The sequence below is a fragment of the Drosophila santomea genome, chromosome 2R, assembly GCF_016746245.2.
Source record: "Drosophila santomea strain STO CAGO 1482 chromosome 2R, Prin_Dsan_1.1, whole genome shotgun sequence".
Lineage (NCBI taxonomy): Eukaryota > Metazoa > Arthropoda > Insecta > Diptera > Drosophilidae > Drosophila > Drosophila santomea.
Genome location: NC_053017.2, coordinates 8,932,234 through 8,946,397, shown reverse-complemented (window position 1 = coordinate 8,946,397; position 14,164 = coordinate 8,932,234). Strand labels below are relative to the sequence as shown.

Sequence of the window (14,164 nt, the reverse complement as noted above, 5' to 3'; positions counted from 1 at the left end):
GGATGGAATACATGTCCTTATGGTTAGAAAGTAAAGAGTTGAGAATGGAATATGTTATTGGGAAAAGTCTAAAAGAAGCTTTTAAAAATTTTCGAGTTGTTACGCATTTGCCTACGAAACTTTGGCTGGATATGTAGAAATAAATGTAGGAAAAATGAATTTACTAAGCCTCTCAATTATAGACCAGTAAAACTACATACTACTAATTGGAAGTACCATAATATATTACTTGGTTTTTCCATGGTTTACATATCTAACTTTAACTTTCTGCCAATTGGCTCCAAGCGATAGTTTTCCTTACGGCTCACCAAGCATTCCGCACTCATTAATTATGCAAATGTTTTGATTTGGCCATGTTTCAGGCTTAGGCACATCGGAACAGCAAAAATGATGTTGCCAAAATGCAAATATTGCGCAGGATGGTTAAGTTCGAGGGGCGGTCGCAATCACAAAGAGTGCCATGTGATTAGCAGCAGCCATTTCAGAAGCCCTTCGTCGAATGGCCCAAAGTTGTTAACAAAACTGCTCATGAGCAGCCAAACACACACACTCGCACATTCACACACTCAATGCTGCTGCCCCTGTTTATTTTCTTGGAAATAATATTGTGTGCCCAGCTTTAGCGAAAGCAAATGTCACTTGGGTCTTATGGCGGCCTGCATAAAATTTGCATGCGATTAAAATTGATAAATTGCCCGGGAGGGGATGTGTGAATGGGTATGGTTCGCTCGAATGGCCCATACAAACACACCCATCCCCCTCCCCACGACAATGGGTTTCAATTAAAAGCCCCACTCAGAGAAATTGCTCTGCCAGTTGCGTATTATTAAGGCAACTATATATCATATATGAAATAAATGGTAAAGCTTGTGAAATGCTGACTTCCTTATATACTATCTATATTCACAGTTACGACCTCATATCATATAGATTTTGTTATGTTTATTTTATTATATTTAAGTATGTACAAATTTTCAATCGGGGTTTTCGACATAACTTGGCCAAAAAAGGTGGCAGAAAATGAAGACTGTTTTGTACTGCCAATAAACATAGCTAACTATCCCAATAACAATTTTTATAATTTTCAAAAAAATGTTTACAAATTTTCGCAGCTTTGCATTTTTTCAAACCCGATTTTTTTTTTTGACAAAAACGTGATACATATATATTGTCGATGAGTGCAGATTTCGTTATATCAGGTTCTTTTATTGTTTTTAAATAATAGACTTTAATATAGATGTGTGTATATACATATATGTATATATGAAAAATGATATCATATATAAATAAAAACTTAAGTTCTCTTCAATTAAACTTTTTTTTATTTTCAAAATACCTACTTTATAAAATCTTTTTCGCCAAATGCTTTTTCGGTATACCCAAATATGTATTTTTGGTGATATATTTCTAGGTAGGGGATCCTGAAATCCTATGGCCACCTGGGTGCGCCAAACTAATGAACATCACCTACAAGTGTAAGTAAGAGGCTAATGTCTGTAGATTTAATAAGGCGTGTTGTCGCAAGAGCTCCATTTCCCCGAGGCATCCACGCTGGTTATTCCCGATGAGTTGCTAAACCGATTTGCTAAATTACAAGGTGCACCTGCCCCATTTGGGGGCATCATCGCATCTTTTGTCCGGCGCACACAAGTCGGCGTCCTCCCGACCTTTCTACCCCTCGACCCCTTAACTCCTCTACCCCTGGACCCCCCTCTAATTACGGCCGCGAGGCGCCGGCGAGTACGAATCATTATGTCACCTGTGCGAAGAATGCCGCACGTAATCCGGAAACTGCACGACGGACACGGCGAGCAGCTCATTGTGCGGAAATCGCATTTGGGGCAGATAGCAGCGCCTAACTAACGACCAGCCAACTAATACGATTAGTGTCACCTAGCGGAGAAGCTCGTGCACTGAGCGAAAATAGCATGCCAAACTCATTTAGAACACAGAAGTATTTCTTAAACAATTATCTTGAACCTAGCCAATTAGCTAGAGCTCTTATTTGAATTACATTGGATTTATTATAATGAAATAGTTTGTAAATGGATGGTTAGTTTGTAAATTGAATTTTCTTCAGTGTTTCTAATCTGGTGCGGCTTGTTATTACGTCCGAGTTGATTGCTTCTTTTTAATGGTATCCACTATTGTCTTCAGGTCGTAGTACGAGTACCGATAATAGCTGTAGTACTCCGGATTCTTGTAGGTCTCCTTTTTTCCCGCCTTGGGTCCAATTTGCTCCTTTTCGTCCACAATTCGGTAGGTCGATGGGGGTATGAAATCCGGGGATGTGAAGGCCGTGGTGTTCAAAGTTTGGGGTGTACATCCTTCGGGGTGATCGCGAACATTTCGGGGACTGGTGCCCAAACGCTTAAGGGTCTTGACATCCTTTGAGTAGCCGTTGCTGATCCTTAGGTTCCATAAAGGTGGGCGCCATAAAAACGGAATTCCTAGAGCACGATGCATTGTAGGGCTGTGGGCTATGATTCATAAAAATTAATTTGGTCTAATTTGAATGGGAAACAGATGTTTCTGGTTTGACAAGTTGTCATTTTAATATGGCACTCTGAGACTTTATAAATTTCTATTGAGCTATTTAAAACAGTAAGCAGTTTTAAGCGAAATCTCTTCACAATACGCAGAAGCCCCTTCTAACAACAAATCACGATGCGTAAAGCAAATATGCTTATGTTGTTTAGAGCCAGACAAACTTGGGCCACACTTAACAGCACTAAGCCAAATATGTTTATTTTACCACGCCCCAAAACTCTGGCCTGTCATAAACATGGGACTGTTCCACTTTAAGCCGGGCATAAACCAGGCACAGAGGCCAAAACACAAAGCACACGTTGAATAATTTCGATCATTAAACTTATTCCACTTAAAATCCATTCAGGATTCGAGGGGACCAAATGGCGGAGATAAATGCCCCAACAGTCCCAATGTTAACCCTTGACAATCAGCCCCCAACCAACCAACCAGCCACCCACCCACAATGGACCTCCGGGCGGCGGTAAAGTTTTTATAACTAACGTTGAACAACGCCAACGATGGCAATAAAAATCAACAACAACCGGAGCTGTAGAGCCGGCAAAATAAACGCTCAAGTGCTGAAAATTGTCAGGTCCTGGAGGGAAGGAAGGCAGAATGGGACTGGCAGGTGGGTAACACGTAACACGTAGGTGGTTCACCTGAACGCTTTTTAATACACTCTCAAGCCCACACGCACATTACGGAGGCGCCCCTGATTGTGGCTTGTAAATTTATAGTTTCACCAAGAAAATCGCGCTGGCAAACTTTTTACTTTTACTGGGTCTCTGCGTGAAAACTCACACTCGCACAAACACACACCCGCAACTACAACCACACGGCCAACAGCTCTTAACCCACTCGTTTCAACTTCCTGCGGCACATCCACAATCCTCATCCCCATCCCCATCCTCATCCACAATCCCAGTCAGCCAGTTGGCGACATCTAATTGCTTTTGTTTTCGGCCCAGACTGCCATTGCCGCACTACAAGTGGCTTACAAGCGGGTACAGTTGGGTCGCAAAGGTTGCAACCGTGCCCCAAAAGTCCAAGTGCTGCGGAAGCCCTTTCGTTAAGGTAATTTTCCGCCATAATTTCCATCGCTCTGTGTGTGCTTCAGTGTGTGCGAATGAAATCGTAGAAAGTTTGGCCAATTTTTGGAGGTTTGGAGTTAAAAGAGCTGTTAAAGTTGATTGTAAGTGCGGCTTAGCTGCCAGCAGAGAAACATTATGAAATTCTTTTGGTTAAAAGTGGGTCTCTTGGATTTTTCTATAATATCAACTTCAAATAACCACTGCAATAGCCAGCACAAATACTTGACCAACAGAATTCTATAAAGGTTTGATGCTACAATATCCAGAAGTTTCTCAAATTCAAAGAGTGTTTTTGTATTTTCAAAGCGCATTCAGAATGACTCGAATCCTTTGCCAGTTGCCAAGTTTTAAATGTATGTTAATCGATTCGGTAACATTTCGCAGTCATTATTTGCAACTTCTCCATATTCATGCTTAATATCTAGCTGCAATTTGTTTCACACCGTATCCAAGTTGCTTTATTTAAAGCCAGATAATTTGCCTGACACCTCCAGTTCTGATAACTTCAGAAGACATTCGTTGACTTTTGTGGATGAAATCAAAAAGCCGGCGAAACAAAGCTGCAGCTGCAGCAAAACTTTATGCAAATGCTACGGGAATTCGGGATCTCCAGCGGTGATGAGCACCACCACTGCCACCAGTGCCACCCAGCTTTTGTGCCACTTTTCGCACGGAGGCGACAACAAACAACGAGCAACGAACAACGAACAACCGGTGACGGTGGGGCAAAAACATGGTGGCACTACTGCTATTTGGCTGCTTGCTTAATTAAAATGCGGAGGCAGTGCGAGCGCTTCATTTGGCCCGCTTAATCGCCCGCCGCAGATTTGAATCGGCTTGGAGGCCAAGAACCAAGAACCGAGAGATCTAAGGGCTGAAGGACTGAGGGACTGACTGACTGGCTGGTGGGCCGAAAAGCATTCCGGAAAATCTCGACCTCGCCTTCCCTGGTTGTTCTTGCTGTTGCTTTGCATGTAAAGTGTCAAGTTTTTCATTATAATTTGCATATTTTTCGCCAACTTTTCGTTGGACCCCGCCCACTTAAAGCGCCTTGCCCCGCCCTGCCCCGCCCTGCCCGGGCAAATGACAACAATAAGCATTATGGTCTGAGCTGCGAGAATACCAGGAATATCCAGCTCGGTTGGTCAGGACCTAGGCAACATGCTCATCGTCTCGCCTATCTGCTGGTTGCACAGTATGTATCTCTTAAGCTATTTTCAAGTTTAATTCCTTGACTTCGCTCCATGGCCGCCTGCGTGTTTGCCCCAAAAACTTGCAAAGATGTTGCCGAGCCGCGGCGCATAATCACGCGAAATCTGAAAACGTGTCTGGTATAATAATGAGCACTGATTATAACTTCAAATTGTGTGTGAAAGTACAGTTGTGTGCGCCAGTTATGCTACGTGGAGATTTCGTTGTAAAAACTGTAGAAAAAAGTATTTTCCACCATCTTTTATGGGCACAAAGGCATGTTGCGATAAAACAATGGCAAGTCTTAAAAAAAATAGATACTTCCGAAACAGGAACTCATATAGATTGTAACTTTATTGCTCCAGAGATCATAAGGGGTCTACGAAAGGTGTGTGAAAGGTAAAAGTATTCTGTTGCATACTTTTACACAGCCCATATATATTTCTTAATTTTAAGTTCCATAACGAAATTTCTTTTCTCACCCACTGTTCCTCCTACACCTCGACTACTATGTGTATTTAAACTCAAATGATGTCTTGTTAATCAACTACCAAGTTGAAATGAAGGAACGGAGACAGGAAAGCCACGTGGTAAGACTGAAGTCCAAGCGGCAGGAACATTTCCAGCCCTACGGCCACGTTGTTATGTCGTATTGTGCCAACATGTCCTGCTGCCATCCACTTTCTAGGAACTCCTCCTTTCATCACGGAGTACGTGTGGTGTGGTGTGGTGGAAGCCTGCAGGATATTATATAATGTGTAGTAATTTGAATTTGAAGTGTGTGGCGGGGAATGAAGCTTATAAGCCGCAGACAGTAGACAAAGGGGCTCGACGTGTGGCTGGTGTCCTGTGAGAATATCCTTTCTTCTTTTCTTCGCCCACTTCGATGGGAGAGACATCAAAAATGTTGATGTCTCTGGGGCGGATTAATGGGATTTTCTTTCATGGATTTATGCCGATTACTCCAACGTTATTAGTTTAGAAGCGTGACAGTCGGTTCGACATTTTAAAGTAATCCATTGATATACGACTTGGCGACGAGGGTCCTAGATGGCATAGCTTTGAACCCAAAAGCCCCCACTAAATCACAAAAAATTGCATGGACCGCGCCCCATTAGAGCGCCTTATTTATGGCAACGCGACATTCAATGGCAATTCAATATATTTTCAGGGCGAAGAAAAAAAAATGGCGCAATCAAACCGAATTTGTATCTGGCCGTCGGTCATTTTTGGTTGGCTGGTTGGCTGGTTGGCTTGGTCGTGGGCCGTTTTGGCCTGGCCAGAAAACAGAATCCGCCATCGCCGCACACAATAAACCATTACAGACGATTAATTTCATTATCCGCGCCGAGTGAAATCAAAAACAGCAACAGATTTATGCGTGCGACCGCAGATTCTCCATCGAAAGCGAATGCAATTGTCCAATCTTGTCTCGTTTTTTTTGTTTTTTTTTTCTGCCAACAACCCACACTTTTGGTTTTTATAATTCCCGCATTTTTTGTTTGAGGTTATCAAATGGTATTTTAGTCGGGGATGAATGGGTTGTTTGATAAAACAGATGATGATTTGGTTTTGCGGTTTTAGGAGCGCGTACAAAAGTTCTATTGTGCCATGTCCTCGTGATGAATCGTTTGATTTCGAAGCGTAAATGTTTTGGGTTACGCAAATCTGATCAAAGTCATGGCACGGCGAACAAATTGCCAAGAAGCGCTCTTTTATTGTGTCCCAAAACCATAAAAATCATAAAAAACGGAATATTTCAATTTCTTGTGACCATTAGAAGACGGGGCTTGTGGTCAGGAAAGATAAGTTCCTTTATGGCCATATAATTTATGATTAATTTCAGAAATATTCTTAGCTAAACTCTGTTACCGTTCTCGACTTCATTTTCATTCAGATCAGTTAAGTTGAGTTTACAAGTCTTTTGTTTTTAATTCTTTACATAATACTATAGAATTGAATACTTAACTTTTTGTGCCACTTTCTAATGTCTCCGTTATTGCTTTTCATTTTCCGAGGGCATTGCCAAGTTGAGACTACGGTTGTAAACTTTTCTACCCCTCGATAAGGATGTTTTTCTTTTGGCTCCCAAGGGGGCATTTAATTTTAATTGTTTCATTTGTTTGTTTTTTCGCTGTCTATCTGCGTGCATTTCCATTTGTGGTAAAAAATAATAATGTTGAAATAAAAATGAAGTATATAAATAGAAGATTCAATTCATTAAGCAAACATCAGCAGATGCTGCACATACAGCATGCAACATTCAACATACAGTATACCGCATAGTGAACTGACGCATTTCCCCGCTTTCACTTCCGTTTCCGATTCCGCTGCGAATGTGTGTTTCTCTTGGATACATTTTGACTTATTTCTATTTGTATTTGCCACGCTTTATTTTCGTGGTCGATGGCCGCCACAGGAGACATGAAAGCAGCATCCTTCTCGCCGCTCCACCGCCTTCGCAACACTACGCCATGCCCCACTATCCGTGGATCTCTGTCTCTGGATTCTTTGGGTCTGTGCATCGCTGGGGGTCATGTTTAGCTTATTCACCCCTTTTGAATTGCTTGGCTCTGGCAGCCGAGCCCCGAGGGGTTGGGCAACATCGGTCTCTATGGTGTTGCTGCTGCTGTTGCCGCTTGTTTGTTTGTGTCTCATTGAGCATGGATGCCAAGCTGCACCGAAAGAAAATCCCTGGCTGTTTAGGAGCTTGAGTTAATTTTGTAGCGAGGTTGCTCGCAAGAAGTAATATTTAAAATAAGCGATGCTTATGAAGAAGCTTGTATAAGAATTACAGGTGTCTAAAAGTATGCAACGAACTTCTTATGCGCTTTACAGGTGCTTAAAAGGAGGCAGTGAAACTTTTTATTCAAAGAATTCTTTCAAAATGAAATTGTGTTGTATATAGTTGTATCATATTTTCTTTCAGTGTGCAGCAAGTCTAACAAACACAGAGGGAAAATGAGATAGAGTGAAGCAAGGCGTGGGCGGAATGGAAACCGTTTTCGGACGGATTTATTTGCTTAAACCCAAAGTAAAAAGTTCACTTTGGCTGCGTGGCACGCGGTAACTGTAATTGTCATTATGCCCCCGGGCAGTCAGCCCAGTTACTTACTAACCCTTGCTGCCACCGCCCACCCTTACAGCCTTACCACCCACAAATCTCGCCATCTCTTTCATCAGCACCCCCATCCGCCCCATGCGCCGTCTCTTTTTCGCGTCGTCTGGTTGCCTTTGGAATGTTTGTCTTTGGCTTGGCAGCAAAGTGAAGGCGACTTGAATCATTTTTAACCCCTTCGGAGCCCCCGAGCCCGCCAAGTGCTTTTCATATTTAGACGTGCTACTTATAATCACCCGCCCCCGCCCCCGCTGCCGCAGCCACAGCTCGTGCATTTTGCCATCATCATCTTGGCCATAATAATCATTTAGAGGAAGTTACTTGGCACACTCAACAAAGTATCTATCAATATTTGCATTTAGAAGTTCTTTGCCTTCTGGCTTATTTGTTGAGTTATTAACTGGAATTAGGAAAATTGAAATGCGTTTTCCGCATAAGAGCGTGAAATTAAGGCTTCCACCCGCACGCAATGGCAATGACGATGGCAATTGCCAACCTGGGTACACTTGGGTACTCTTTTCGGCCAGCCGCCTTAACTTTTCTAATTATGCGACACGATAATTAACTCAATTTTCTCTGATGCGACAACAACAAGATAAAGAGCACCAGTGGAAACAAAAGGCCGGGAAAATGTCTGAATACCTCCTACCAATGTGCAATGGCCATGGCCCAAAACAGTTGGCAAGCCGCCGAAAGGAGCGATGGATTGAGGGGGAGCCATAAAATGCCATAAAAACCGCCGAGTTGAGCTGAAGTTTCCAAATTGCTGCTCGATGTGGTCGGCTGGAAAACGGAGGTCCTTTTTTCCTGCTCGAATTTAGCCGGAAAACCCAATGCCCATGGACCAAAGTGAATGGTGTGTACGTCCTTCCACTGATATGTCCACCAATGTCACTTTTTGAGAGTCTTTTTTTGCGATTTTATTAGCTTTTGCTAAAGAGAGTTACTTTGGAAGCCTAAAAAAACTGTACAGAAAAACAATAATATCCATATAAAGATTGAATGATTCAGTACCTTAGCAACTTTTAAATATGCCCAAATGCAGGGTAACAAGTATATATACTTGAAATACAAGACAATCACGGCTTACATGACTGAGAGATAAGTTCTACGCAGTATAGAGATTATCCTGCATTTAAGGAGTGCCTGTAATAAACTACCCACCTCATTAGCAATCACACGACCCAAGGAAATCCCCTCAACCGACAGACATTCGAAGGTTAACCTCAAGTGCCTGGGCCCCCATCGGAATGAAGGGCTCCCAAATGTGCGATTGTCTCCAGCAAATCCAGCAAAGCCAGAGTCCCGAATTTGCGAGTAGCAAAACCCGAAATTAGCCCAGTCACGGCGCCAGCTGAAGCTATTAAAAATTGTGAAATAATTTCCAAGCACGCTCCAATGGAGCAATTGGGGATTGTCGCGGAGTGTGGCTGCAATTACTTTGATGCTGACTGCGGCGCTGATGATTATGATGATGACGCGCACGATACTCGCGGCATGCAAATATGCCAGCTCCTGACGAGAATGCCTGACTTTCACAATGGGAAGCGAAAGTCAGCAGATCAGGAATCGCACCCCCAGGATTTCCAGGACTTCCAAGGACTAAGCCTCTATCAGCGGGGGGCGTTCGCCCTCGTGTAGAGCCTTTAATCAGGCCGCATTATCAGCGAGCTATGATATATAGCTATTTGTTTGATGACTTCGGGTGTGTTTCTGGGTGTCACATCTGGCGCAATGTCAGGTACCCAACCACCCAGGTTCTCCACAATCGATGATGACAGAGAGACAGACTCGATAAGAGCTCTCTAGGTGGTGCTAAATGAGTGCCAAGGGTTGGTCAACGTCTCCATTGCAATTAACTTTGAGCATTTTGAATCGCACTTGTGGCACTCGCACTTGCTTCTTCCGGTAATGAATCCTTTTGTGAGTTGCGTGCTACTGTGTCGAAAAGGGGTTCAAAAAGCGACGACGGCGCGATTCCATTCTTTCAAACACGCACTGATATCGCGTTTCAAAGGGAAATCTTTACATTTAATTAAAGCTAAATTGTGCAACTGTGCATTGAAAGTGAGTCAATTAGGCTGGTTTGTTTCGTTGTTTAAATATGTCTTAAAGTGGAGAAAGTGGGAATTATAACTAAGCTGATATGTATATATATCGACTTATGATAAGTTCCTTTAACAAAATGCGCTAAAGTACTCAAGAGCTCGCAACAAGTTCTTGTAATGGCAAACAAAAGCCAGGAAGTAAAGAGTAGCCAAAGAAAAAAGTTCGAGAAGCGAATACGTAATTATTCGCAAAACACAAAGGCTTCGGAGAAGTGAGTATATACACGAGCAGAGCAGAGCAGAGCCTTTGATAACTTAACCAAAGTCTTACGTTGCAATTCCTGCGCGACATAAAGCTATCCGATGTATGAGATTCGTGGGCAAATATTTGCCGATAATTACTCGCGCACAACTTTAAGACGCTTTAAATGGGAGAAGCGCGCAGATATCGGATCACAAAGGCGAATCTTCTCACACTCGTCTTGGATGGATGAGCGTGGCTGTCGAAGGATGAGTTCGAATGAGGAGGGCTGAGGAGGGATGAGGATGGAGGTGAAAGGAGCAGGAAACCCCAAGGAAGCTGTCAAGCGTTGAATGTAAATGCCAGGCAGCCAGGAGATAAGCTTTTTGGCCCGGGTGCGGCAAACAAGCCGGAGAAGTGAGAAAAGAGAAGTGTCCTTCTCATCGCTTCCCCATTGTCCTTGCGCGCGACTAAAATTAAAAAGGGACGGCAAACCAAAAAAAAAAAACACAAAAAAAAAAATGATAAGAAATCGGCGCTGCCAGCTTGACACAATGAACCTAATATTAATATGAAGTAAATAAAGGCACCGCTGAAGTGCTGAAGTCGAGAGCGTTCTGGTTGCTTTGTGGGGTTGGGTTTACCCATAAAGTGAAGTAAACTCGCCGAAGCGAGTGTATTATGGAGTGCCCTGTGTGGCTTGTATGTGTTGAAAAGATTTACGAGCCCGAAATTCGAACAAAACTTTAAGAGAGTGAGCCATAAATTAGCCGAGGGGGTAATAGCGCCGTACAACCCAGAGTTTTGGAAACCGAGAACCGAGAACCGAGAACTGCGGAGTCTAGTATTTTGACAAGGCCCGACCAGCCACGCCCATCCCTCCAGGCTCAACCCCTTTCAACGTTATCCCTTATCCTTTATGGTTATTGTGTGCAATTCGTGGTGGCATCACCTTTTTATTTTGATTTTTCCTTATACCCTTTACTCGTGCACCAAAACGGTATGCTTGGTTAGTTGAAGATATCCTATGAAGTGCATATCAGGATTAAAAGCCATAGATCACTAGCAATGTCCGTATGTCTGTCCGTATAAAACATTCTATTATTTATCTTCTTAAATTCTATTTAAATTATACTACCACAATTCACAACAATTATTAAATTAGTTTTAAATCAAGTTCTATCAATATCTAACAATTTCTCTCTGGCACTTCTACTAGCTGTGTAATAGGTATCTGATAGTCGAGAGACTTGATCATAGGTTCCCTTTTTTTTTGTTTTGCCCGGGGTAGCGTCGCTTATTGTTATTGATGTTGTTATCAGGCACAATTATTTTTTTGATTTACACAATTCGATGGCCGTCGCATTTCGGTGACAATTTTCTCGCCTCGTTTTGCGGTTGGCAAAAAGGCTCATTTGGCCTGGCTTAGCGCGGTGGGTGAGAGGTCCTTTTTCGTCGAGGTTTTCCCATTGCCCTCGCCTTTTGCATTATTGACAGTTGTTGTGGAATAATCTGATTTAAAACGCTAAATGTCGTCGCTACTCGGGCGGTTTTTCCCAGTCTATCCCAGCTTCCCCAACTCCACTTCCATTTTATTCTGGGCCCTGCCATATTTTGGCCGCCATTGTCTACGGCTTTTATCTTTTATTTTCTGTTTTGGCTTATTTTGGGAACATTTGCCAACACAGAGATTGGCTTTGAATTTAAGTAGCAATTTCCTGTTTTGTTTCTGTCCCTGTTGTTCATGTCATGTAATGAATGTGGAAATATGCTGGGACTTGGCCGAGGGTTTTTGAAGGGATACTATTGAGCACAGGTTTAACGGCGATAATTGGGGATTATAATTTACATTTTTATTGGTTAGGAGTAATATTCTGATGCATACTGCGCACTGCCATAGTTGCAGTACTTTGTGTACATTCCCTATTCTAATACATTTAAATTTATCTTAAATAGGAGAAGAAAGTAATCACCAGATACATTTTATTAAAACATAAGCAGATTAATCTAATGGAACACAGATTGAGTAGGTCAAATGATAAGTGAAGGTGTGGGCCCCACCTCCGTTACAATTGTGGAATCAATCCGCTAAGAAATCCACCCAAGGTGAACGAATTGACCTAAGCTACATTCGGGGTTCTGTGGGTAATCCTTGGCAATAACATACTGCGGCATAATTACATCAGTAGTCAAATTACGGGCAATCCTAGTTCGCAGCATACGATAAGGTGAGGTGTTGTCTTATTTCACATAAGCCGCTTAGCATTTCCCCATCTATGTTTATGTGGGCGAATCCTTGGGCCGCCCCCTGACTTAGACCCCATTACGTAATGCATTTTAAGTTATTTGCCAAGGGGGTTTGGTGGGTGATGGGTGTAGGTATGTCGTCACTTGGGAGGGAATACGAGACATCCATGCACCCACACCCGAGCATAATCAAATTCAATTGCTCATTCAAAACATTAAACTGTTTATTTTTGGATGGGCGCAGTGGCAAAGTAGGGCGAGACTGGGCCAAAGGACGCAGAGCGAAGGACGCGGGACGAAGGACGAGGCGGTGGCTCAAGTGGCAAGGCACTTCATCATGCCGCCTAATCATTTGACCCACTTGAGAGTTGTGCAAATACTTTTTACGCTACGAGTCCCAGCCGCCACCCACTTGCCGCCCACTTGCCAGCGCCATCGTCATCGTCATCGCCATACGACACACGAGCTGGTCTAATCCTTTCAAATGTCGGAGTCACAGTTGGAGACGGAGCGAAAGACAGAGACAGGAAGAGTGTAAGAGAGAGAGAGAGAGAGGGGGCATAAAGGTGGCGAAAGAGACGGGTAGACGGAGTCCTTGGCAGTTTTGCATGCATGCAGCGGCGGAGGTGGTGAGCTGGGAGGGGGGGTGGTGCACAAGTGAAGACAAGGAATTTGGAAAATCTCAGCTCAGTGTCAGGTTGCACGTTGAAAATTTGTCGTCATCGTGTCTCGCACACAAAAATGGCGTTAAGCATAGAATTTTGCCCAGCACAAGGTGGATGGGATGGGAATGAGGTGGGCGACCCACCGGCGAGTGGGAATGAATAGCTCCGATGGGAGGGGGTGGGGGGTCTTAGAAAGGACTCGGAACTCAGGTCTCAGGACTCCGAACTGTGGACTATGGAATACTAGGGACCGGGGGCCAAAGACAAACACATCATGGAAAAGGAGAGAAGACGATGCGCCTTGGCTGCGGCTCAAGGATAAGGCAAGAAATAATAAATTATATTTTCCCTGATTTGTGTTCGTTGCCTTGAAGCATTCCCTCACTCTCTCTCTCTCTATCGCTCTCTCTCTTTCTTTCTGTCTATTTTCCGACTCGCACTGCCAGCTTTCCATGCTTGGGAAATTATTTTGCAAAATTTACTTTTACTCAAAAGCCGTAAGACAACAATGAAAATTATTTAACTACAAGCACTTTGAGGCTGTCGCTTTTTTGAATGAAATTTCTGTTGTTGTTCGGTAAAACGCAAAGAGAATTGGCACTTCGCTCTTGGCCCACTGGAAAATGCAGTGCGCAGAGAGTGGAAAATGCCGGGAAAACCCGGAAGAGAAGCGCTCCCTTAAGAGATTTCAGGGTTGCCAGCCGTCCGTCCGGGCAATTAAACATTGATAAATGTTGTCTGAGGTGTTTTCCCGAATTCGATGGCAATGAGGAAGGGTAGTTCAATATCGAGTGGCTGCAATAGTTCTCATATTTCCACATGACTTGCCAGTTTGGCAGCCTTATTAGTTGCGCTTTTAAGAACGTTTAATGCTTGAGCGCCGCTGCCGGGGTCAGAGTTCATCGATAGATAAACATAAACTCTTGAACCAACAGCAATGTGAACCGAACGCGTGGCAAATTTCATTTCAAATCCAAGTTTTCAGCTCCGTCATTGGGGTTTGGCACTGGCGCTGCAAGTCACTGTCAAGG

General features: G+C 43.4%; 1 protein-coding gene across 1 annotated transcript; it reads right to left on the bottom strand.

Annotated features, from left to right (window-relative positions):
• Window positions 1-1,957: 1,957 nt before the first annotated feature.
• LOC120445619 lies at window positions 1,958-2,559 on the bottom strand. Its single transcript, XM_039626131.2, has one exon. It carries the CDS (start codon window positions 2,464-2,466, stop codon window positions 2,107-2,109), a length of 360 nt encoding a protein of 119 aa, XP_039482065.2. The 5' UTR covers window positions 2,467-2,559; the 3' UTR covers window positions 1,958-2,106.
• Between the last annotated feature and the right edge of the window lie 11,605 nt (window positions 2,560-14,164).

Coding starts and splice junctions, on each gene's coding strand:
- LOC120445619 (XM_039626131.2), bottom strand. CDS start 2,466: ATGCATCGTGCTCTAGGAATTCCGTTTTTATGGCGCCCACCTTTATGG.